The 26,507-nt window shown below is 39.1% G+C and overlaps 2 protein-coding genes across 3 annotated transcripts in view; one reads left to right on the forward strand and one right to left on the reverse strand.

Moving 5' to 3' along the window:
• Window positions 1-26,507, forward strand: part of mtor (mechanistic target of rapamycin kinase) — an 89,902-nt gene that overhangs the window by 16,227 nt on the left and 47,168 nt on the right. For both annotated transcript variants that reach the window (XM_055165535.1, XM_055165536.1), the window contains exons 17-28: window positions 90-224; window positions 1,082-1,211; window positions 4,761-5,011; window positions 5,751-5,837; window positions 7,327-7,494; window positions 9,606-9,718; window positions 10,112-10,274; window positions 10,783-10,875; window positions 11,646-11,792; window positions 12,716-12,858; window positions 14,179-14,341; window positions 15,156-15,301. In XM_055165535.1, the coding sequence (XP_055021510.1) occupies window positions 90-224; window positions 1,082-1,211; window positions 4,761-5,011; window positions 5,751-5,837; window positions 7,327-7,494; window positions 9,606-9,718; window positions 10,112-10,274; window positions 10,783-10,875; window positions 11,646-11,792; window positions 12,716-12,858; window positions 14,179-14,341; window positions 15,156-15,301 (1,739 nt within the window). The remainder of the gene's footprint in view (window positions 1-89; window positions 225-1,081; window positions 1,212-4,760; window positions 5,012-5,750; window positions 5,838-7,326; window positions 7,495-9,605; window positions 9,719-10,111; window positions 10,275-10,782; window positions 10,876-11,645; window positions 11,793-12,715; window positions 12,859-14,178; window positions 14,342-15,155; window positions 15,302-26,507) is intronic.
• On the reverse strand, window positions 19,364-22,336 carry angptl7 (angiopoietin-like 7). The gene is made up of 5 exons (XM_020922371.2): window positions 21,907-22,336; window positions 20,906-21,006; window positions 20,638-20,832; window positions 20,269-20,464; window positions 19,364-20,099 (listed from the first exon to the last, which is right to left on the reverse strand). The coding sequence occupies exons 1-5, from the start codon at window positions 22,253-22,255 to the stop codon at window positions 19,930-19,932; spliced, it is 1,011 nt and encodes a 336-aa protein (XP_020778030.1). The 5' UTR covers window positions 22,256-22,336; the 3' UTR covers window positions 19,364-19,929.

The following is a 26,507-nucleotide window of genomic DNA, read 5'->3' on the forward strand; positions in this document are numbered from 1 at the left end:
CTTCTGCTACCTGTTTTTTAGTGAAACCTGGAATAGGATCCTAGAATGGCATTTACTGGAAAATTTACAGTCTCGTGTCTCTCCTCCAGGTGGCACTGTGGACTCTGGGCCAGCAGGTAGCCAGCACAGGCTATGTGGTAGAGCCCTACCGCAAGTACCCCTCACTTCTGGAAGTTCTGCTCAACTTCCTTAAAACTGAACAGAACCAGGGCATCCGCAGAGAGGTATAGTAACAGCCCCCACCATATCATTACATACTACTATTTGAGAATACTGTTGCCTGTAACTGCACGACCACAATGCACTTTTCCCATATTGTTGTGGAACTCTTTCTGAAGTGGTATGTTTGTGACGTAAGTGATAATGGGCTTTCCCTGTCTGCTACAATATTTAAAGAGAGCAGTGCTGTTACTTGTTAGGAAGTTTTTGGCTCTGACCACTTGCAGACAATCCCATACCATAAAAATCTGTACATTTGAACCCCCTGAAGGCTTATTACAAAGTTATAGCTCTGCAGTAAGTCTGGTTAAACCTTTTACTCGATGTCACTTCCTTTTAGTCTTCTAATATTTTCTGCTAAAAAGATATTTACTTACATAACAAGTTAAACTATACATTGCCTGTTTTTCTCTATTCTTTCATTTTAACCACATCTGAATTGTATTTTTCTACTACAAATTAGACAAATAGCAGCTAAAATCTTGTCATATTAATAGTAAAAGTTGACAAGGAGTGTAAATTAATGCCACAAAAAGAACCCTAACCATTGCTTTCTTCCTATATCCTATATTTGCACTTCTGTTAAGATGGAACAGCAGTCTAGAGAGGGTTTTCCTCTGTATTATTGGCTGCATTTTAATTGTTAACGTGCACTGTATGCCGGGTTGATGCATAGATTTATGTAGTAAGTGTAGGCGTTAATATTTAATTGAAAATAAAAATGGGTCCTACAACTAAACAAGTTCAGTGTTTTTTCCACTGCTAATGCAGTACATTCTTATTATCGAGTACATATTGGCACAGGCTATTGAAGCAAATATCTGTGCTGTATTGTAATTGTTTGCTCCTGTTTCCTCATCAGGCCATCCGCGTGCTGGGCCTCCTTGGTGCTCTGGACCCCTACAAACATAAGGTCAACATTGGCATGATTGACCAGTCCCGAGATGCTTCTGCCGTTAGTCTTTCCGAGTCTAAATCCAGTCAGGATTCTGGTAAGTCTTTCCTCATCACCTGGAAGGCAACACTTTGGGTTCAAGTCAAACACTCACAAACTTCCCAACTAAGTTTATGGATGGTTGGTTTGGTGGTATACTTGCCCAGAGCAGGCCAGGAACAAGTTTTCGTGTTCCAAGGGTTATTTTTGGTGATTCATTTTGATCGAAAAAGGGATATGGAATTTAAGCCTTAAATTCCATATCCCTCATGACCCAATTTTTTTTAATTTTTGTGAAAAATTGTGATGAAAAATGAGCTTGAACAAAACACGTTAGGCTGTATTTAGATAGAAAGAGACTTTATTGATCCTGAAGGAAAGTGTAAAAGGATGTCACAGTAATCATCATTGTTAAGTAAGCTTGCTACAGAACAGTGTGGACACACTTAGTGGACACTTAGTGGTTTTAGTCTAACTTATCTTTGATAGCAAAACAACACTGCGGTATTAGCTTTTTCAATTTTAAAAATGGCTTATTTGGCTTAGTCTTAATCCTGCCTGAGATTTCACACTATCAGCTCTGGAGTACATAACACAAATTATTATAACCACCAAAGGCAAAATACAGCTTTAGTGGCTTTATTTTGATAGGATTTGTAGTTACTTTATATAGATTTTATTTCAAATGCACCAGAGGAAGGTTGCTCTTAATGCCAATAACGTCTTTTATGTCTTGGCATTTATTCAGGTTTTGCTTTGGGTTTATTTCAGCTTCACCCTGTTCCCCTAAATGTATTGAATTGATCAGGCTAGAAACTCCTTAAAATACACACAACTTTATAAACTGAAGTAAAAACTTAAAACTGCTCTGTGTTAACTTCTTTGGTAGAAGATCTGTCACCTGCTTAAGATGTGCCTAGAATGTTCCACAGTATGGCCATAAATGTATGAATCTCCATGGAGACTTGCAAGCTAAATTACAGGTTATGGAGATGGATGTTTTTTCAGATATTTTGAGCACTTAAACACCTGTAGCTGAATATATGCAAAACAGATTAGTTCAGTACCATACTCTGGACAGTTTAAACCAAAGTATTAATATCTCCACAGAGACAAGTAGTGAGTGGACCCTCTACCTGGAAAGGTACACTGTGCACCTTTAAACTTTGAAAGCATTTCCTATTTCACAACTGTAACCAACAAACCAATCATGGTACAATATAGTTAGCTTGATGAAAAGGTAAAGCTTAACTGCTGAAATTTTATAATTCAAGGGTGCTTTCTGAGTTTAAGTGAATAAAAACCATATCCCTATTGTGTGGGAATGCAACCGAGACATTGTGGTAATAGTTTTAGCAGTTTTCTCTGAGTTCAATGGCCCGTGACCAGAAGTGGAGGTTGTATATCTCATGATACATTCACACTTTTCCCATGGCCACTGTCTGCAGCCTGAATAGCTCTGTTATGTGTGGGGCCATTGGCTAACCCTGTCTTTTCACCTGAGTTGAACTTCCACCATTCACTTTTTCCAAAACAAAGGCGAAATTACCACAGTGCTTAGCTGTACTGCTGCCTTGTATTTGGCTGTCAGAATACCTCCCCGGCATTATCTATCACACCGTTAATCAAATGCGGAGGCAATGGTTATAAAGTGCAAAGCTACCGTCTTACCCAGCGGGCCCAGTGCCAGTCTGTTGTGGCTTCAGGGAGAGGACAATTGGAGCGGGTGAAACTGTACCCTCTCAGCAGGCCTGTGAAAAGCTGAATACCAGACGTCTGTCTTCAGAACGCTTGTAAAACTCGGTAGCTCTGCAAAAGAATTGACTTACCCCGCTTGCCCCTTCATGACTGTCAGTAATGTATTCAGAAGTCTGTTTTTAAGTTGTATTTTTATGGAGATGGTAGTCTATCTTGGACCTTAGTCTTGAAGTGTAGTATAATTCACTTGGTTTATTTACCATAGGCACGTGTGTTACAAAATATATGGTTTTTGGTTTGACTGCCAGGTCTTTACCTTAATTTGCTTTTCTAGGCACCTTTCCCAGTTTGGTGCAATGATACTTACAAAGAAGTCATGTCAGAGGTGTAGTTACCTGCACCTAAACTGTGAATGATATACCTACTTAAAAAGCTTTTAATGTTGTTGCTTCAGCGTGCTTCCTGTTTTGAACTCAGGTGATGCCGTGTTCTAAATTAAAATAAAATAAGAAGTATTATAGTTACACTTTTTTCACCTCACAGCTCAGTGTTTCAGCTCCATTTTGGGAACCCCAGTTTAAGCTACAGTTTACACGACTAAAACAATGTTTTCAGTGAGACCTCAGTACAAAGTCCTTAGTTTAAAGTGTTTTTCATAGATGATATGCTGTATATTATTACATCGGATTATTAATGCACAAGAAAGAAATGTGCTGAAATAACGGTTTCTACTTGTGCCAGCAATCGCCTCACCTCTAATGCCTAACCCAGACCCGTGTCATGCAATACAAATAATCCTCATTACAAAGTACAATGTTTTGGAAAATGGAATAGCATTTCACCATTATCTCATCTAATGATGTATTTTAGTTTTTGCCTTGGAATGGTTCTTGTTCTGACTTCTGCACAACAGGCAGACATTGTAACTAAAGTATAGTCCTCCCCAGATGAATGAGCACATAACATAACAGTATTTGGTTCTTTCTGGCAAACACTATTCTTTTCCTCTGTTGGTACTGGCATTTTAACAAAGACATAAGACATAGCTAGCAATTACTGCAATCAAGCTTCATTTTATTTAAAAAATACATTTACTGTTTGGGAGCTGAGTGAAAAGGGTAGCCAGCAGCAACAAGTCTGTGATTATTTGTATAGGGCCAAGCATGTGTGCTAACCAGCGGAGACTTTTCTGTTAAGGTGAAGTTTTAATGTCATAAATAACTGCAATGTATTCCAACTCACATGTAAGAGACATATGGCTTGTCATGATTTACAGAAGCACAAGGCTGAATGGATGACTTTTTCAAGGTATATTTTTAAGTCTCATAATAAGCACTGGAAGGTGGGACGCACAAACCTAAATGCTAAAATAATACAGGAATGGCCTGTCAGTATCCAAAGTAGGTGTTAAGGAACAAATTGTCAACATTAACTTACAATACTTACATATATTGACCCTAACTTTTTAAATGACTTAATGCTTTAAAAAGCTTTAATGGTGGTCTAATTTGGCCTATTCAGGAAAAAAAAAGAAAAAATTTACTGAACGTTTTTGTATCATCTCCAGTCCACAGAATTACAAGAAGGTACTGAATTATTACTACTCAGGTATCTCCAGTCCACAGATCCTCAACATGTGCTCTAAGGAAATAAAAATGATTCATTATTCTAGCCTCAAGTAGCTTCTAAAACATTTTCATAAGGTTTATTTTATAGCAATTTTTTTTGGCAAGGAAATATTAATAATGGTAGTGAACTCATTGCCAAGCCAAATTATTGTTTAATTTGATCATTTCTTTGTGCACATCGTCAGTGACTAACCAGATTTTATTCTAGTATGCAGAAAACAAAAAAATTTTTATAGATCTAGGACTTGTTTTTCAAATTCTCCTCTGCCCCCCCCCCACAGCGGATTACAGCACCAGTGAGATGCTTGTGAACATGGGTAACCTCCCTCTGGATGAGTTCTACCCGGCTGTGGCCATTGTCACTCTGATGCGTATCCTGCGGGACCCCTCTCTGTCCAACCATCACACTATGGTGGTCCAGGCCGTCACGTTCATCTTCAAGTCTCTGGGGCTCAAGTGTGTGCAGTTTCTTCCTCAGGTCATGCCCACTTTCCTCAACGTCATCCGAGTGTGTGACGCCAGCATCCGAGAGGTGAGTCCAAGACTTTCTCCAGATCCTATTTGGGGTTTGGCCTTACAATATTCCTAACCACTTTTATATTAGTCTAAATTGATTCAATAAACAGTAGAATTTTCACTAATCTAAAGCATTTGCAGTGTTCTGTAGCAGTGTAGTGAATTTTATAATCTTTGACATTTTGACATCTTGTATATACCTGAGATATATTTGTGTTACTATATTTCTATATTTTATTTTTACTTGTACATATACATTTATATTATTATGCCTTATTTGCCACCAGTCTCTTGCTATTTTTGCTACTTATTTATAATTTATTATTACCATTTATATTTTTGCTCTTTGTTATGCCAGTATATTGTGATGTGTGAGCTACTGTGTCCAGATAATTTCCTTTGTTGATCAGTAAAGTCTAAAACATGATCTCCTATTCACTGTATTTTTCCATGCAAAATTTACTTTTTTGAGCTTTTAACCGTGGTATAAGATTGTTCCTTCGTATTTAGCTGCATTCATGTTTATTTACTAGTCCTGTTTACAAGTTCCTTTCCATCTGACCACTCACAAAACCCTTTGTTTCAATTTTCCCTGGATTGTGACATCACAAGTAGAAATTTGGTTAGTTCGATAGCGTGCTAACAGCAAATCCCATGAAAGAGTGCAGACTGAGGCAAAGCAATAGTCTTTGAACATTTTCCACTGGGCATTCAAATTTGTTTGTCTAATCAACATTATTTGGTTTTGTCTGCAGTTCCTGTTCCAGCAGATGGGCATGGTGGTGTGCTTTGTAAAAATCCACATCAGACCTTACATGGATGACATCTTCACACTAATCAGAGTGAGTAACTGTGTTCTACATCAGCTTTTCAACAAACTTTGTACAGGAACACTCATTTTATTTAAATCAACAGTAAGTGAAAGACATTGATGAAAACTAAACTACATGTGAATGGAAACCAAAAAGAATACACAACTAATCAGACTTTTTGGGCCAGTATCAACATATTCAGAAGTCCATTAGGAGCAGTGCAATTTATAAAGCAGACTGCTAATCAGTGAAACAACGCCAGTCCATTTTTTACTTGCCAAAATTTTAAATAATAAGTTACCTGCATAAACATTGGCGGTTACATTAGTTCCTAAGTTACAGTCTCTGGGGTCATTGATTTTACCTGTAGCCTGATTATTTCAATTTACTACCCTTCTTTGCCTTCTAACTGTATTTATTTTAAGTTTGAAGACATGACCCAGAATGCTAAATCAGTTACCATAGTCTTCCCTTTACCTTGCACATAATCACATGTGAAGGACTGAAATCTCGCATTACCAGCTCTGTATCTGAAGGTGAGGCTGGTTCTGACACTAGTGCACGTGGCAGTAACCGGAGAGGCGAGAATCGAGAGAACCGGACTGTGGCTCGTCGGGTCCCGTCGAGTTAATAAACGGCGAGTGAAAACAAAGAATCTATTCATTCTCAGCTTCAGCTCGGGTCCTGCATCCAGATGAAGGGGCTGGAATACCCATTTGGAACGCTTGCTTGCCCCACACTTTTTCTCTCTCTCTTAGTTAGCAGCAGAGCAGGAAGTCAGAGGGCTGCCGCGGACCCCAGGACAAAAACACCTCACCAGATCTCACAGCTGAGGCCCACCAACTGATTGACGGATTGCGTGACTTTCGAAGCCCCCGGACAGACTGCTATTAAGTGAAATGTACACACTTTGCTAAATGATGTCACGAGATGCACAGAGACGTGATGTCACTGCTCCGTGACAGGAAATTGTCCCCGTTTTTTGCCATACTACTTTTCGCATGCTAATCCTTGCACGTGAAAATGATGTTATTTCAGTGTAAATCTATCCACACTCCGATTATTGATGGAAACATGTATGACCCAGTTCCCCTGGCCATTATTTTAAAAACAGGAGAGTTAGGTCAAGTGTTTCGAATCAACCTAAAGAATAATGAAAGTTTATACTCTTAACTTGGACTGTTGGACATGTATTTAGGTCACATTTAATGTTGAAGTTTAATGGTCACTTCTGCAAATTAAATGAGATATTCCCCCTGTTTAGTTCACTGGGTTCATGAAGACAGAGGTTACACTTAATGCAACAAACCGTATGTTGGTTTGTTGCATTCGTCACACAAAGAAAGAAAGATTGCCTTGTTTGTATTTAACACATTTTAATTTAAAATTTAAAGTCTGCAACCCCACACCACCAAAAGCAGCATCAAGAGGAGAGATGTTTCTTGATCAGTTTTAATCTAACAACAATAAACAAATGTAATATGAATAATTTCTCCTTAATTCTGTGTTCATTTTGTAGGAATACTGGACGCCCAACAACCCCATGCAGAACACCATCATCCTCCTGATAGAGCAGATCGTGGTGGCGCTCGGAGGAGAGTTCAAACTCTACCTGCCTCAGCTCATCCCACACATGCTCAGGGTCTTCATGCATGACAACAGCACTGGCCGCAGCGTTACTATCAAGGTCAGTATTCCCTAATAATCGACAACATATAATTACCAAACACACATGGAAATATCCAGATGGCCCTGACCATCTGGTAAATATTAAAGGCAGTGGATATATTGTATACAAAATCCCAGAAATTCATAAAGCACGGGCATGTTTTGACATTTTGATATATGATGTGGGTGATCAGCTTGTGTACAGAAGCCATTGTTGGGTGGCCTTGATTAATCGTGGTGGTTGTAGATGCTCTATGTATGTTTAGTCTGTTTTTACGTTTTAGTGTTGGCAATCTGTTATTTAGGCCATCGTTCATCTAATGCTCTTGAGAGTACCAGTTAGCAAGCCCCTTTCTGGAGTTTGAACTGAGTGTTGTGGCCTTGTATATTTGTCTGTATTACCCTGCAGGGTGATCCATCTTGAACCTTTAAATAGAAATGAAAGAACTCAAACACTTGCACTGACACTTTTTAATATCTAGGTTGGTGTATTCACCATCTGTCTTGTCAGTCTGTCTTGGCCAACGAGCAAAACTATTAGTATCGTTTTTAAAAGGATACGTCTGCCCAACATAAACCTAAACTGAACTATTAGAACTACTCGAACTATAAATTGAACTATAAAAAGTTGACAAACATCGTTGGAAGTAAAATGTCCCATGAAATACATCCACACTATTCACTGTCTCTTAAACTTGTATCCAAAATGACGCATGTGTTATGATGATATATGTTGCTGATTATGCCTATTCTTTTAAACCATACCATTATTTACAGTAGTTTGCACGTGCCCACATATTGCAATATTGCCCCATTGTAGGTGTTGAATTACTTGCCCATAATGACTTGCTTGCTACTGTATATAAACAAGTCATGGCTGGTAGCATAAATTCATCATGGCTGCAAATGACTGTCAAGAACTACAGTAATTACAGTGTTATGTAAGAGGAGGTGTCGAAGGGACGCCACATTAATTTGTATAAAATCTGAGACCAATTTACTGTATTTCAAATAAAGCATAAATCTTGAGATACTTGGGGGGATCACTTTACTCTCTGAGAAAAGTGGGTGTTTTAGGTTAATCACTGACAGACACAGCATTTTTATAAAGACCAGAAGCACTGTCCACATCTGAATTATGCCACAGCTGTTTTCTTAGCGCGGTTACCATCAATATTCACCAAAACCTTAGATGCTTAAGTTGTTTTAAAGCACCATAGACATGTATTACACACACTATTTTGTTTCACCAGTTACTGCCAATGGTTGTCAGCTTTTTACCTCCAACTCTATATCACAGTAGACCGCAAAAAGCAAATCATAAGCTATGTAGACATCTTTTCTTTCTTAAGTCAATCTAGCTGTTGTATTAGATAACCCAGCAGCCCACAGTTGGGACCACTATAACTTTGGCCAGAGTCTGAAGCTTAATCTTTTGGGGGTCAGAAAATGGTGTCAAGTTACCTTTTAGTTTGGAGAGAGAAGAAAAACATGCTTCCATCATTTTGGGAGAGCTGTTGTGTCCAGGGCCTCCCAGCGCCTGACCCCAGGCGCGTTGGTACAACTCCACCGGCTTCCTGCTGTCTCGCCATATGCACTTCAGACACGGGGGCGAGAGAAGGGGAGGGGGCTGTTACATACGTCATCAAGCATCTATCTGCAAGACCTCTGAGGAGCACGTATGGGGTCAGGCTGAAGATGTCCTTGCAGGACAACACCACAAATACTGGCCTGGAGCTTTCCGAGTCTGTTCTTTACAAGCTGTCATATGGGGTTGTGACGAGGGACAGCATTTAGGTCAGGGGTTCTGAGCTGGTTTTTCTTTAGGAGGAAGCAATTTAAAGGTGACCCACTTTTTCACAAATGCACTCTTTTATTTAAACTGTTTTATTATATGTGCCTGTATTTAACTTACCACAATTTCTCATATAATATATAATATATGTATATAATATATATAATTGTTACATTAGTATTAATAATTTGATCATGAGGACATATGCAGACCATTGCCCAGGCTGTACCTTGAATTGACTCTACACAAGATCTTTAACAGGACAGGAGTAACCTTCGTCAATAAATACACGTGTGCTTTCATGTTCTTATAGTATGGTTCTCCTCTCTTCTCAGCTGCTTAATGCCATTCAGCTGTTTGGTGCCAATCTGGATGACTACCTTCACCTGCTCCTTCCTCCTATCGTCAAGCTGTTTGATGCCCCTGACGTGCCCCTGCAAGCCCGAAAGTAAGTAACTCATACAATTGATCTCTGCTTTATAAAAGATAATTAAACTAATAAAAGAAAATGAATTACTTCACTATTTAGTAAAATGCTATGGCTACAAGCTACATAGTGCTTTTATGTCTTTTTATATGGTGATCAATATTATATATGGTCAGGTCACATCCACTGGTGCTCTGCTCAATAATATCTCTTTTTCTGTTCTATATAAAGTATACAAGACTCATTGTGACCATAACTGGAAGTTGTGCTGGTAGCTTTTACAGTGGTACAGTATAACATTTAATGTGTTGGCAGACTCTTCGATCTTTTTACAGGAGCTCTTAACAGTTCTTGGGTCCTTCTTGTCTCCATGTCCCACTGTTTAAAATGCTGCCTGTGTTTTGTGTCTGTTAGGGTTGCCTTGGAGACATTGGACCGTCTAACAGAGTCCCTGGACTTCACTGACTATGCTTCACGTATTATCCACCCAATTGTCAGGACACTGGATACCACTCCTGAGCTCAGATCCACCTCCATGGACACTCTGTCCAGTCTGGTGTTCCAGCTGGGAAAAAAGGTACTAGAGATTCTTTATAGTCCCATGCCTCATTGTGCTGGTATTGCATAGGTGTAATGTTTGCAGTTGTGTGCAACTTCATCCTTGAATTTCAGCAGATATTTAGTTGCAACACCTAAAGATTGTTGTTTTATCCGCTCATCTGCTCTTGGTCTCCTAGGTTTGCTATTTCGACAGCCAGTCAAACCTCCAAATCTTTACTACTTCCTGCCAGACTGCTGATGTCATTTCACAATTTGACAATGGGGTGGGGGCTAGCATTTATGAGAGGGGATGAAGTCACTGCTTCCCCCTCCTCTCCCCCTGAGACCCCCCAACCCCCCCAGGTCTAACCCCAAAACCTGAGCAGTCCATGTGGAAGCACATCTGGCAGCACACATGAAGCCTGGGCTTTTGATGTGGGGCTCATAACACTTCGATACAAGTCCAGGATACTCAGTCATTTAGTTTATAGTGGAAGGAGGTAACCCTTTTATTTACTCTGCTTCCCTGTCCTCTCATTTTGCAGTACCAGATCTTTATCCCCATGGTCAACAAAGTCATGCTCAAGCACAGAATCAACCACCAGCGCTATGACATACTGATATGTCGCATTGTAAAGGTAAGCTTGATGACAAGCATAAGACGGTCAAATCATGTGTTGAATCAAATCACAGTTACAGATGTAAAATTTTAGTGTGTAACTTTTGGGAGAAGAAACCTTGTCATTTTACAGTTATTCACAATTATTGACACAAACTACAACAATTATATGAAAAAAGTCAGTTTTCTTGACTATCAATTCAAATGACATTACAGCCTATACATATTTTTTTTTTAACATATGTGAAGGGAAGTGCTTTGTGCATTTGTAAATGGAAAGATCTCTGTGCTTTTCTCAACTGGATTCATCAAAGTTTGATTTCTCTGCTCGCTCCAGTGTTATGACAGCCTGTCAGGCTAGTTCCAGTTTTTTTTTCAATAGCAGTATGTCTCACTTCCAGCCCCCTTATATGTCCTAATCTAAACTGAGTCTTTTCAAATTTAGTATCTTAATTTTAAATGATTATCATAGTATTGCTGTTTATTATGACCACACCAGCTAGTAATTAATTGTCACTATTGGTGACTTGTCCCTATATGCATAAAACCAGAATAAAAGGACATCAAGGGTGTATTATTCATTTACTGCACAAAGGTGAGTACAATAATCCTCAAATGAACTCTAATAAAGTCTGCAGATTTACTATTCCTCATCAGCGAGCCATTACTGCCATGTTTATTACCAGATGATGTGAGGGAATGCACTTGTTGTGCAGACTGTCTGAACCGTCTCCATGTGTGGCCTGTTTGCGTGTGGGCTTTAAGGATGTTATTCTGTTCGCACAATAGGGCTACACTCTAGCAGAAGAGGAAGAGGACCCTCTAATCTTCCAGCATCGCCAGCTCCGTGGTAACCAAGGCGACGCTCTGGTCAGTGGGCCTGTGGAGGCGGGGCCGATGAAGAAGCTTCATGTCAGCACCACAGCTCTGCAGAAGGTCAGAAGAGTCTAGACATGGGCCTTTTCAAGTGGGATTGTGTGATGACTTAAATAGTGCATGGGGCATGCCACATGTCAGTTGTTTGTCTCACTGGCAAACCCACAGACATTTACAGTAAACAACCCTGTGAAACAACAGCCACAGTTTATCTGTCAGAGACAGGCTAAATAATGTGAGGAAACTTGGGGTTAAATCAGAAATACCATTTGAATGCCATATGGATAACACAACTACAAAAGCATAGAAATAATTTGTTAATAACTATACCTTATCTCTTTCTAAACCAGTAGATGTGACTTGCAAATTAGAAGTAGCCACACCATTATAGTCACAATTCTGTATGAAACCGAATTTCATAAAATAAAATTTGAAGTAGAATTTTTAGAAAATAAACAGGAAGAAGCACAAATGTTTTTTATTCACCAGTCATGACCAAAGTTTTAAATTGTCATGTGACTGACAGAAAGAATAGATTTGGGGCTTTGTTTTGTCTTTTATCAAACAGTGTTATTATATTTAAGTAAATATTTATTTTGATTCTCAAATGTCAGTCCCTTAGAAATCTTTCCTACATAAAAACTGAAATGTTGATGAAAATGTAATCTTTTGTATGAATGTACAGTATACAAATAGTTTTTTGTGACCGATCTGAAATCACAGTGTTAATGAATTCTAGAGAACCTTGAGCTGATGTTCACCATAAATATATGATTTTGCTTTGTTTCAGGCTGTTTCAATCATGAAACGAAACATTTTTAACATTGCCGTACATTGTATTTAATCACTTCCTTTTTATGGACTTCTTTACTAATAGTGGAAAACTTGATATATTAACCAAAACGCATGAACCCCTTTGACCTCCTGGACTGGAGAAAGTTCCCATACGCTCTCACTCACCAGGTGCTTTTGTTTCTCCACAGGCCTGGGGCGCTGCCAGAAAGGTGTCTAAGGACGACTGGCTGGAGTGGCTGCGGCGTTTGAGCGTGGTGCTGCTCAAAGAGTCCTCCTCCCCAGCTCTGCGCTCCTGCTGGTCATTGGCACAGACCTACATACCACTCGCGAGGTACAGAGGCTCTATCGAGTTATCTCTGCTTGTCTAGAGTTTAATGCACCATAGCCACATCATGACATAATGCGGAGGTGGAGGTCAGTGATAAACAGTCAAATCAAATGGAAGTTTGTCTGCACTTCAACAAACCACAAGTCAAGCATTGAAATTTTAGCGGCTGTTGTCAGAGATAGTTGTTTCCAGATGTACAATTGTGTTCTAAATTATGGGAACGATTGCTAAAAAGGAATAATGCCATTGAGCTATTTTCTAGTATTTTATAAGTCTAGTCTGTTTTTATTTTGTGTAATCAAGATGCCTTTCCCCAAGTCAGAACGAGAAAAACTTTATGCTTCATTAAGAAAGGAAAATATTCAGCCTCCCCTGAACCTAAACATATAAGATGCAGGATCAATTTTCTCCCTAAATTGGGTCAGCTTGTCTTTTTATGTTGGAATTTCTCACTTAATGTTCATTTATTAGTGTCAATGGTGACTTAAAACTTTTCCAATTACTTTTTTTAGTATCTAATAATAATAATAATGAGTGCCATCAGTGGCTGGAGTGGTTAGAGCAGTGGTATCCCATTGTGTCCTTAAATAAGACACTTCACCCACCTTGCTTAGCATGGAGGTGAGTATTAGTGGTGGGCTGAGAGATTGCTGGCACAGATTAACAGCCTTGCTTCAGTCAGTCCACCCCAGGGCAGCTATGACTCCAATAGTGGCTTACCACCACTGAGTGTGAAGTGAATGAATAATGCTTCTAGTGTAGCACATTGAGAGGCTTCATAATAAATGCACAAGTAACATAAATTGTAACAATGTGCAACAGTAAATGGACAAACAGCAGAAGGAAGAAAAAGGTGGTGGGAGATGAAGCGTGAGAAAACAGGTCTTTGTGCGGTGAACCCTTTAACCAACCACCTGTGCATTGTAACTTAAGCTGCTCTTGTCAAAGTTATGGAACAGTATAGGTAGTATTAGTAGTTTCCAGATGTGTATGTGGTCTAAATCAGAAATTTGTTGCACAAACGCATTCCATTCTAGCTATTATTTGATACAGTCTTACTTAGACACGCTTCAGTGATAACGCCATTGTTATTTTTCCATTGTAACATCAACCTTAACCTTAATTCTGACATTAAATTCTTTTTTATTACAAAGAGTTCAGGCTAATTTCTAACTTGTGTCCTTTGCCTGTTCCGTCCATCTTTTTAACTCTTTATCAATGTTACAAATTAAGAGTACCCTTTCTAATGACTTTCCTCAAATTCAAGTAGTAAAAATCATTTTCACATCTATTTAAAATAATTTTTTTCTGTCTTCTCTGCAGAGATCTGTTCAATGCGGCCTTCCTGTCTTGTTGGTCAGAGCTGAGTGAGGACCAGCAGGATGAGCTAATCCGTAGCATTGAGCTAGCGCTAACATCACAAGACATCGCTGAAGTCACCCAGACGCTGCTCAACTTGGCCGAGTTCATGGAGCATAGCGATAAGGTTTGTACTCTCACAGTGTGCACATCAAACTTTATCAGAGGACTAGTGACCCAAAGTCAGCCCTATTCAACATTCAGTCATCAGCAAACCCAATCATGCTGCATAGTTCTATTCCAGTTGTCACTCAAATGGTCAAATGGGAGAACCTGTTGAGTCTACTTTCAGTCACAGCAATGGAAGACATCTTTTTCAATTTCAAGCCACTTTGCATGTTTTCAAAACTTATTAGCCACACATTTTAGCTAACTTATTGCATGAAAATGTTTTACTAAAAGACATTCACAGTCTCTATCCCAGGCCAAGGGGCCACGGTAATTTGGGAAGTTTTGCATTGGAAGCTAACATAGTATCTGAAAATGGTACAACACGTAATTTTCTTTTTGTAATATAGCTTATACTTTTTTACAAAACTAGGCAAATGATTAAAAAAAAAAGTAAAAAATTAAAATCTTAAAATCTGTCCAACACCATTCAAATGAAAGCACAGGAGGTTGTATGTAAAGATGTGAAGTTTCCCACATTAATATCTTTCACAGATGCTGCTAAAGAGCTCCGGTTCCAATTGGGCATTTTACCACACATGTTGTGCCCATTAAGTGAAACCCATGTTATTCAGGGTTAGAAGTCTTTGACCATAATGTGGTGTTTAACAGGGTGAGCCTGTGTGAGGTCATAGTTGTCCAAGTGTCAGATGAATGCGGAACCACAGGGTTTCCTATAAATTGTCACACAGCTTAAGTCAAATTACAATCAAACTAGTAAGAGCTTTAAATAAAAATGTGAAACTAAAACATACACTTGTTTCTTGTTTTAGGGCCCTTTGCCTCTGAGAGACGACAATGGTATTGTGCTGCTGGGAGAGAGAGCTGCCAAGTGCCGTGCCTACGCCAAAGCTCTGCACTACAAAGAACTGGAGTTTCAGAAAGGGGCTTCTCCTCTGATCCTGGAGTCTCTCATTAGGTAGGTAACCCTAACCCTGATATCCATGCTCTCTATCGCACATCATTTAACATGCTATTCGGATGTGGAAGCTAACTCAACCGCCCACAAGAGTAGAGGAATTGGCATTTGGCTGGTCAGATTTGTGGGTCATTGTGTCCAAATCTGTAAAAGACTGGGTATTACCCTTCCGTGGGGTTTTGTGTGGTGTTAAATGTTGAGTTTATTTTCCGAAAACATCATATTAACATGTGCATGGTAGTCACAAGCTCAAATAGTACCTGGTAGAGATGGCAAGACTGAAACGTGCATGACATATAATTGATGAGAGAATATTACGCTATTTTCTGATCTATGTTATAATGTTGATTCTTCATCAAAAAACATACACAAACCCTGCATATTCGGCTGAGTTCTTCTCTCAAACAGAAAATACACCTTGCACCTTGTGATGTCATGTTGTAATACAGGAAGTGCTCCACTGTGTTTTTAACTCCATTTACCTTCACTAGAATTATTTGGACAATTTCAGCCCTGGAATTGCCAGTTTCTTCTGAACAAAAGGTAGTTGTTGTTAGGGCTGTTGCGGTTAGGGAATTTCTCCCCCTCCCCCATCCCCCGGAGTTACAATATTTCCAGCGGCACTGAAAACTCTCTCCGATGATGCACTTGTTGCACAGATGCACATGTACCTTGGTTGTCGTGTGGATATAGCGTGTGTAGCGTGGGAGAAGTTACATTTGGCTTTGGAACAAGTGCTGCTGCCATCTCTCCAGCTCTCACTGTGTCAGGTCAGGTCAGAATCCTGCATCAGGTTGGGTATCTGTGAACTTAAGAGAGAGACAACCCTTATAACGGGTCCGGGCGGGTGCGGGTCTCTGGGTCTGGTCACGTTGGTCATGTGCAGTGATCGCAGTAGCCCAACATGCACCGCGGTGGGCCTCTTAGTACCGCGGTGGTTCATTTTTGTGGTTATCGCGATAGCCCTAGTTGTTGTTGTAGCTGTTCACCTGAAAACGACTGCTTCATGACATCACAAGATGGAACAGATCATGTTGAGCATTGAGGATGTAAACAGACTAATAATAAAGGGTAACAACATGTGAATGAAACAAAACACAACACTAGGTATGTTTTTTTCAAAGCTCATAAGAGTCAGGGTGCGTAGGACCTTTAAAACATGGGAGAAAGCTCCAAAAGTCTTCAGTAACTTCCACCTTCATTATTGGAGTGAATAATTGCACAATAACATCCACCATCTTGATGTCTGAACTTTATCAAGATGTTTACAGCCAGGTATAGTCATTATTTGCCCAGACGGTGTGAGAATGTATTGGCAGTCATCTTGTGCTGTGCAAATTCAGCTTTAATAATTTACTACTGCTTTTAAGATTCCAGTAGCGCTCTTCAGTTTTATTATTAAGTAACTGGTATTCATGAGAACATACCGACTATTATTGTTCTGTCAGTGCATATTTTTATCACACAAACTGCTCCGAAGCCGTCTCTCTGATTTACTGTCATTGGTTTAGACTTCCGTTTCAAATGCAAACACGTCTGCAAATCCTGATCTAATAAACCCCCCCAAATGATAATGTACTGAGACCCTTCACTATCTGCTGTCATCTTTTCCATCCCTCTCTCTCCTCCTTTTTTATTTCTCCATCTCTGGCATGGCACAGCAAAATCTGTTTCCCAGGCATCTAATTGGACGCCTGCCTCTGTTTCATCTGCGCGTGTCTGGAATTGTGTTTCTCTGGGGCCTGCTTTCAATTTCTCAGGAGCCTTGATGATGATGAATGATGGGAGCCGGCCCTCTAGTGTTTTCAATATCACCATCTGCTCCTCACCTCTTCAGGATTTCCCATAAAATAGTGGTTGATGAGCACCAAGTAAAACCCCTAAGCCTTCAGAGTATTGTACTGAGTGGTATTTAGTATTGTGGAGGCATTACGGCTTTGAGCCCTACTGTAATACGTGGACGCTATTACAGCGGGAGTTTGTATTGGGCTGTTTCAAGGATTTATTGCTGGTGGCTCAGGTTTTGTTGGGATTGGTCTGATTATAGACTGGATTTGTCAGAGTTGGATAAATGGGAAGGATCTGATGACTTTGAATCTGCCATAAAATATAATAATTTTTTTCTTACCACATTGAAATCAATCTCTTAGTAAAAAAGTGAACATATATCTCAATACTTTTTTAGGATTATCCCGACTATCCATAAAAAATATACTGCACGTGCCTGTAAATGTCTTGGTAAATCAAGTTTAGCACAAAACAAGAATGGGCTGTAAACTTAACAGTGCAGATATATCATCTTATGAAAATTACTCTGCAAGTTAGTTTTATTTATGTTATGTACACTACTAGTCAAACGTTTGGACACACCCTCTCATTCAGTGTTCAGTGTACAGAAGACAATGAATATATGAAATATATGGAATTATAGAGCAAGGAAAAAAAAGTTAAACAAATCAGTTAAATATATATATTTTTTATATTTAATATTCAAATGCTCAGAGTATCCACCCTTTGCTTTACTGAGAGCATTGCAAAGCCTTGGCCTTCTCTTAATGAGCTTCATAATGAAGTCTCCTGAAATGGTTTTCACTTCACAGCTGTGGCATATCAAGGTAAAAAGACCAAAAGTACAAAGCTGTGATCAAAGCAAAGGGTGTCTAAATATAAAATCGGAAACAAGTTTTGCATTGTTTTGAGTTTATTTTTTGTACACCACATTCCATGTGTGTTCATTCATAGTTTTGATGCCTTCAGTGAGAATTTACGACGTAAATAAACATGGAAACAAAGGAGAAAAATTAATGAAAAAGTGTGTCCAAACTTTTGATTGATTAGTGTATATGTTTTCATTTGTTTTTATCATAAACAACATACTTAATATTGCAAATATTGCCATGCAACTTATAATACCATCCATTTTTTTATTTCCCTCCCGCAAATCCCCGTAGAATGTTTATGAATGTAGCATTTACTTTGCAATCTGTTAATGCAATTCAATAATTCTCCTAAAGGGATATTGTTGATCAAGAACAGCACGAAATTACAATATAAATGGAAACGCTGTTACAAGATTTTAATGCAGAGTGTTTCATTATAAAGTTATATAATAGCCTGCTATGCTTAATTTAATTGTTATATAAATGGTCATTACAGGTTTAACACAACATCCCAAATTAAATTGACTACCTAATTGACCAGCTTGTTAATGTGGCCCATTAAAATGTTTTGACACCTCATAAAACAGCACAGCCTGTTCTCTGCTTTGTTGAATCTGATTGTTTTGTGTGAGAAAGCATTTAATGACTCCTAAAAGCCCAAGGTCAAATCCTATTTACATTCACCCTGCGTATTGACCAAGTAATAAGTGCAGTATTGCCAGCTCTGGGTCCTGTGGAAAATGGTTGTAAATTCCTTTTACTGCACTTGGTTTCCATAAAAAGGTTAGGGCTAGCTTTTAGATCAGGCAGCCTCTCTGTGCAGACTCAATAGCAGCTGATCTCTTAACAGTGTCTCCCATTGAATACTTTTAGCCCTGGCCATTTGTCACTGTCCATTGGCCCTTTTAAAGCCAGCCTTATTCTGCTGTAGTCGGTTTCCTAAAAGGAGATGGGTGGCTTTAATTAGATGTTTACCTTGCCTGGATGTCACCTTGTAAAAGTCAAAGAATCCTACTGAGCCTATTGCTGGGCCTGTGAAGACAGTGTGCTCTTGTGTGGGGGCGTCAGGTAAAGCACATAGGAATTCTGAACTGTTTCAATACAAACGAAATGGTTGCTATTGTTTTCACTGTGGTAAAAGTATACGGTCTTACAGATCTTACAGAGAGTGTGTGGTCTCTTTTGCCATGTCGTGTGACATTTCACCCTAACTAGCGGAAATGGACAGAGGTCAGAGGTGACTGGGCAAATATGGAGTAATTGTTGGTTCAAAACAGAGAATGGACCTTAAATTGTTTTTAGGAGAATGATTTCATGTCAGGCTTTTTGGAAGGTGGTTGCTTTTTATCCCTGTCTAGAAAAGTAAACTTATTGATGGCCAATGTGTCCTACAACTTTCACCTCAGATGAAAGGGGTAAATTCAAGGATAAACCACCTGACATGCAATTCATAGTAATAATGTGATTTTGTTTAAAAATATGTTTATTTTCTATCACATTAAACAATATAATTACAAAGCTGTACACATTTTACAAAAGAGGCGTACTTAACCCTCAGCAATGGTTAACATTGTACAATAAATGTAATGAACAGGCCTGTATATCATACAAAACAAGTCGGTGGTTTGAACTTCTCTAATACATCCATTTTAAATCCTTATTGTTGGTACATTATCCCTGTTACCTTGTGCTTTCAAAACAAATAGGACAACAAACCATTTCCAGTTATTCTTTCAAAACAGTGGTAAAATTGCATCCATCAAGGCTTTTCAAAAATAAAATATTTTAGTGATAAATACACAAAAGAACTACAATGTACAAATAAACACATGACACATTCATTTGACTAAACAATCATGACATCTTTCATTTGTTTTGGTTGTTCTGTGGGGCCTCAGGCCTCACAAGTTTTGGTAAAATCATTCACTCATCACTAGATCAGGAGGCATCAGAAGGAGTTTGAAACACTTATGGGTGAAACCCCACGGGACGGATCTTGATCTCTACTTTCTTAAGGGAGTAGTTGGAGCCATGCCAGCCGTACCATGTGATCCCATCTGAGCTCCTCGTGTGCTCGCCATAGCGATAAAACACTCCGTTCAGGTTGGAGTCAGTGCAGCAGTTGTACCAGTAGCCACCTAGAGGAGAATAAGGAAAATTAATATTTTAATTTAATCTTTTGTGCTGCTTTATTTGTGTTATCTATCTACCGCTAGGCAAAAACTGTTTCACTAGAATTGATTGTCACTAATATTCATTTTGTCTTCCTGAAGTGATATTAAATCACATCCTCAAACACAGCCTCACCTTTGCGCAGTGCAGCGCAGTCGTCCACACATTTGTCATTGTCCTTGTTTATGGTGCTGAAGTTGGTGTTGTTGTGGTAGCGCAGTGAGTCTCCGGCGTTGCCACTGTAGTTGGCAATGAAGAGCTTGTAGCTGTTGAGCTCATTAGCCAGAGTGAAAAAACCGTACTCGGCAAAGCGAGTCTGCCCTTCCCAGTCCTGCATCGGAAAACACATTTCACATGATTTAGGGCATCATTATGTCGCTGCCTTGATTTATTAGCAAGAGTTTTTACAAATAACACTGTTCGTATTGCAGGAACTTTTTGTATGGTTTCTCATTCTTGGCAATAGAAACTTGCCCTTTATTTAATATACATTACTGTATTTACCTCTAGCTCGATCCTTAGCACACTGGGCTGCCTGGTAAGACGGAAGATGTGCTCATTGCCCAACCAGAAGTCCCCACGGATGGACCCAAAGCCATTCTTGTACTGTTTCCAGTCTCGGTTAAAAGAAGTCAGACCGATCTTACGCCTTTGAATGACTGTCCAGCCACCTCCCTTTGTCTCCATGTCACAGTAAACCTAAAGCCAGAGTCACCAGAGTTAGACTTCACTCAGTGCAAATGTGCTGATAGTTTATTGTAATATTACTTACATTAAGATCAGGTGTTCCCAGAAAGTCATCCTTAGGCAGTTTGTACTCCCCAGAGATCCTGTAGTTCCTGCTGTAGAGTGAAGCGCAGTCGTATATGGCATCTGGAGAGAGGGAGAGATCGCTTCAGTTATGCTCAAACCATATGTATTTTTATGAGAGCTTCAGAAATATGTTATAAATTGTTTCAGCTTTATGGAGATGGAGAGATTGAGCAGATGGGGAAAAAAAAAAAGAACAGCCATTCGACCTACTAAAAGACATACAATTAGTGAGGAATTGTGTTTCAATCTTTCAATATGGCCATGTCATTATGGAGTTCATATAGTGGGACAAAACATTTACAAGTCTGAGAAAAGGTCTGCCTGGCCCCTCATCGCCTTTTAATCTCTTCCTGCTCTGTTTTGCCTGTCTCTAATTTACTCCACCACTTTGCAACAAGGTCTCTGTGTTCTCATAGCCACTGACACAGTACTCCTTGTTAAGTCTAACTGTTAAGCCAGAGAAATAATCAATTACGTCATGCCTGGTTCTGTGCTGCAGCCACTACTGATTAGCACTCTTTCAAATGGAGATGAATAAGAGGGATAATATGACTCTGATGGAGAGGGTTTTTGATGGCTTTAGGCATGAGAGCTAAACACTGAATAAATAATGGCTTTATGGGCTGTGAGACAGATTTGGTGCATGCGTTGGCATCACCACCCTCAAATATTGTGATAGTAACACTGTTTAAAATGTAGAAGTTTTTGACTAGTAGACAATGGTTTAGATTCTAAGTTGAATATTACAAATATTTCAAATTAAAGTGTTATGCAGTGATCTACTGTTTGAAGCACTCAGTTTTTTTTTTTTTTTTATCCATTCAGAATAAGATTTTATGAAACATAAATTATTAAATTAATAAATATATGTTAAAATGAAATGTAACCCCATCATTTGGATGAAAAGATGGACAACATGTATACAGTGAGATTTGTGTGTTGCTATGCGGCGTGTCTCACCTGAGGAGGTCTGCGTGGCAGACTGTAGCGTCTGTAGCTGCATGATCTCCACTCTGTTGTTGATCTCAGAGTACTTGCTTTCGGCCTCGGTGACACGAGCCTCCTGCTGTCTGTTCTGCTGGTCCAGGTCCATTATCTGCCTCACCACATTCATCAGGTCTGTCTCCTGTTTGCGGCTCAGCTCCTCCACTAGGCTGGTCAGGTTGGCCACTTGGACCTTTAGTGAGCGCACCTCATCGCAGCACTGAGTTTTAGATGGTTTTGGAGGAAGCAGTCTCTTTTTGGGATTCTGTGCCCATGTTACGGCTATAAGAAGCAGCGTAACCTCTAAGATTAAATAAAATTTCATTTTCTCAGTCTTTTTTCAGTCCTTAAAAAGTTGTAAAGAATTCTTTTGAAGTGGAAGCTCTCCTTGGATGGCTCACCTAGACTGACTATTCCCAAAGTGAAGCCCTCCTCGAGCTGAGCATCTTAAATATTTAGCATGTGGGTCCTCCCCCTTCCCTTTTGAGAGCACACTGTACTGACCCTCTCCAACCTTCCCCTGCCCCCTTCACTATCCCCTCATCTTAACTTTCACTCAATGCTCTGAATTTTGGCCCCTGAGTTTCCACTTGTGTCAGGTGTTGAAGCTTTCTGGGCTGCAAACTTATTTTAATGGTTGGAAGGGTAACATTAGGAGATTAGGAGAAGGCAAACCAGGCTCCCCAAACTGTGCAAGCTTTGTCAATTACTACTTGTTGCTTTCTTGTGAGAATGCCTGCACTTTTGGTAAGACCAGAGCACTAAACTGACTTTGCTTGTTTTTATCATTAGAGTGCTTGTATGTAATTTCCTCCTCCTTCTTTTTTAAGGCTTTAATTATCATTTTAATGATGGTTTTGCCCTTGACCTCAGGGCTGTCATTAAATGGGGCCCTCACACGTCAAGAAAGTCACTAAGTACTTTTAATTAGAGCCTAAGTAACCTATTGAAGCTACTGAAAATTTGAAACAGACATGTTTTGTTGTTGTTTTTTTTTAGTACAGTTTCAAAAGGATGTTCATATAAGCTCTGCCAGAGTTAAATTAGGTGAAATGGTTAGCGCTGGGAGGAAGGAAGAAAAAATAACTCTAGTTCTGTAAACAAGCCTAAGAGATGTACAGTGTGTACTGTGTACAAAATAATAACACTGGTTATAGCATCAACATAAAACATTTATGTTTTGATTTTCATTACAGTTATACAACAGATTGACCCAGCCATAGGAAAATGCCAACCTCTCCCTTCTGAAAACCATTATTGTCTTTCTCATTTTATAGAGATCATCATTATAGACACTAAATTGACTTACAGTGGCATCTTCTTGGGCACATTGTCCCACAGAGCCTCTGATGGATGTGGGGTGAGGCCCCCCTCAGTCAGCTGTCATCACTGTGGTGTAGTGGTGATCCTAGCGCCTCAGTCATGGCCCTGCTCTGCCTGTGGGCTTTGGGTGCTAATTGATTGACAGTGTGTTCTAAGTGAGTCCAAACTTGAGGATGAGGATAACATTCTTGTCGTTCAAAGGTGTCAGACATCACTGCAACAGAGATTGTTCAATCTCAGCACAGTGGATTCTTTGGTCTTTTCCAACATCCTTTTTGTATTGCTCTACCAACTTACAGATAATGGAAGAAGAACAGGGTGGACTCTGAGAGACTCTGAATTTAGTTATAATCCAGTACATATTTAATTTTAATGTCTCTGTAATGTTTTTTTTTTTTTATTCTTGGGATTTATTTTAAAGATGCAATTTTTCTGGTGGGAGGTTCATCTGTTTGTGCCCATGTTATTACATTGCCTTGATTGCTCAACAGTATTGCATTAAACAGATTTTTTTAAATAAATCTACTAATTGAAGCCTACCTTCATCTTACATAATGATAAATGACAAACATAGACTTGGTTTGATGCACCTCAGGCCTGTTATGTCTCTCCTTCAAAGTGTTTGGATTAACTCGCTCTTCAACTTTTCCTCCACTGGTCTGCTGAGGTCGAAAGGAAACACTTCACGTTGTTCTGTTTAGCATCATTCGAGGAGCAAGGGGACTGTGGTTTTAAGTGTAAATGAATGAATCGACTCACATTCTCCAAATATTACATAATGGACTGTTATTGCTTTGATGTGTCACAACATTGGATTATGTTTTGATGGGTAGGGCCGCTTCATTTTCAGTTCTGAATCCAGGAATTTCCTGGCTACTAGTCACTGGCAACTGTCATTACTACTTTGAAATGTAATTTTATGTACATAATATTTTTCACCGTCTGCCTGTGTATATACACATTTTATGGTAACTGAAGGCCTGGAGGTATTTTTCATTCAAACAAATTGTTTTGAGATCGCTTATAGCAAAAGCAATTGTATCGATCAAATAAACTGAAAGGGACAGTACTACTATATTGCAGCAGTGATTATTGTTTAATGCAAAGAAAAAAGTTACTTTCACTGTAAACCAAATATTAATCTTAAAATGGAATGTTCCATATATAAAGTCATTCCAGCTATAGCTTGCTGAGAGTGTACTTTGATTATGTAGTGTATTGTTGATATGTATTGTTCATACTTAACCCTCGACATTGGTCTAACAACTTTAGAACTTGTGTTAATTGGAATTTCTTTCTTTTGTGCATCTGTCTTTTTGGGAAATGGGTATTCCTGAACTGAATTATTGCCCAAGGTGCTCAGTGACTCACTTCTTACTCTGCAGCGACACTTCCCGACCGGATCACTTTCCTCCTGGCCCTAGCAAGGTGAGGAGGAACATCCAGCTGGATGCCTTTTATACGTTTAGCATCATGCTGTTTTCCCCTGAAAAACAGCTCCTTTAAACATTATCCAGCCTCTAACCATGTATTGCTAGACAGCAAAGAATGTCTCTCCACCCACCACACTTTTCATTGCCACTGTGGAAATTCTCTAAAAAGGGTTATTGTCTTCAGTTTAAAGTTTAGTCACAGACAAACTAGTTGATTTTGCTGAGCATACTTTGGTCAGTACTTTACTGGAATAAGTTTTGTACACTCATAGTGGGTAATCATAGGATCTATTACAGGAAAAGCCTGTGGTGCATGTGCAAGCCAGGAGCCTGTATAACCAAACTTTGAATTATATAATGTATTAGGAGTAACATCTTCCACCTGTCAGTCCCATTCATGGAAAACAATGAAAACAAAAACACATTCTGCTAGACTGAACTGATGAATTCAAAATGCCAAAAAATAAATAAATAATTAAATGGTGAGGTCAACCAGCAGCATTCATTGGCAACTGAACTGACTGGTGGTCATTTGCACATTCAAATGACCAAATATTTAAACACGTGATTACCTAATAAAATGTATTAGGTAATCACGTGTTTAAACTTTTATCGTCTTTCAGTGTAACATTGCACCTCATAAATGCATAACATATATGGTGAACATATTGGCATTCATTTTGGATAGAATTGTTCTGGTCTGGAAGAGAAAACACAACTCTATTGGGAAATGCATGGAATAAAAACTGAAATGAAGTGATGGATTAATTGGATTGAAATTACTAATGAGGAAATATTAGAGAATGAAAAAATGTATAAATACATACAGTAAAATGACAACCATAAAATGTAATGACATTTTGAACTTGCAGGACACAGAAGAGGCAGTAAACTGGTCACGTAAGAGCTTGAATAAACTTTTCCATATTTTCCTTAATGAGAGAGACTGTATGCAGCGTTGCAGGCTATGAACTGGCAGAGCATAAAGAAGTCTGGTGGCTTTAGGCTATGATCAACACCAGGTGGCCGCCGATCGTCTGCTCACCGGCCGGGCACCAGTAGCAGGGACAGGCTGTGCTGCAGAGGAAGTCCAGGGGATTAGGCAATTCCCCCTTTTAAGAAGGTCCCTCGACTTTGTGTAAGTACAGTTAGATTTACATGGCATGACTTCAGACGGCCATCTCGTGACAGAGGGACATGAAAACAGTTCTTCTGTTGGAGTCAAAACTAACGATCGTTTGTGCAAATGTCCCTGGATTGGATTGTTTATCTCAGACTTGAGCTGCAACATCAGTACAGTGATGTAGGAACCTAAGATCTTGGAGCATTTCTTGTCCAGAATATTGGATCATTGAGACACAAAGACGGAACATGTTCACATTCTTTCACAGTTAATCATTTTATACTATAATTATTTATGAAAATTTAACAAGAACTGTCACGCTGAGATCATCCATAATGTCTGTTTTCACAGTATTTTCATCAAAGGGCATAAGAAAGGTTTTCATGCTTTTGTAATTACTACTTTCTTTGATGGGAGACTGCCTGTGGTAAATATTTATTAAGGTTTTACCTCAGTTAAGTGGCAGTTTGTGGGGATAAAGTTGAGAAATAATGGAAAATTACAGGAACTAGCAGTGTGATCTGAAACAAACCCCTCTATCTATGTCATCAATACATAAAATTAAATAAAAAATGCCTCTTATGTTAAATAGTACTATGCACTTTAAATCTACCATCTGTAATTACATTGGCCAACCTACCCTGTGGTGTTGTCACATATCACCACTAGATGCTCACTACTTTACTTCTGTCTAATAG

The sequence above is a fragment of the Boleophthalmus pectinirostris genome, unplaced genomic scaffold (assembly GCF_026225935.1).
Source record: "Boleophthalmus pectinirostris isolate CB_2022bp ecotype Guang Dong unplaced genomic scaffold, ASM2622593v1 HiC_scaffold_8, whole genome shotgun sequence".
NCBI classification, from domain to species: Eukaryota; Metazoa; Chordata; class Actinopteri; order Gobiiformes; family Gobiidae; genus Boleophthalmus; species Boleophthalmus pectinirostris.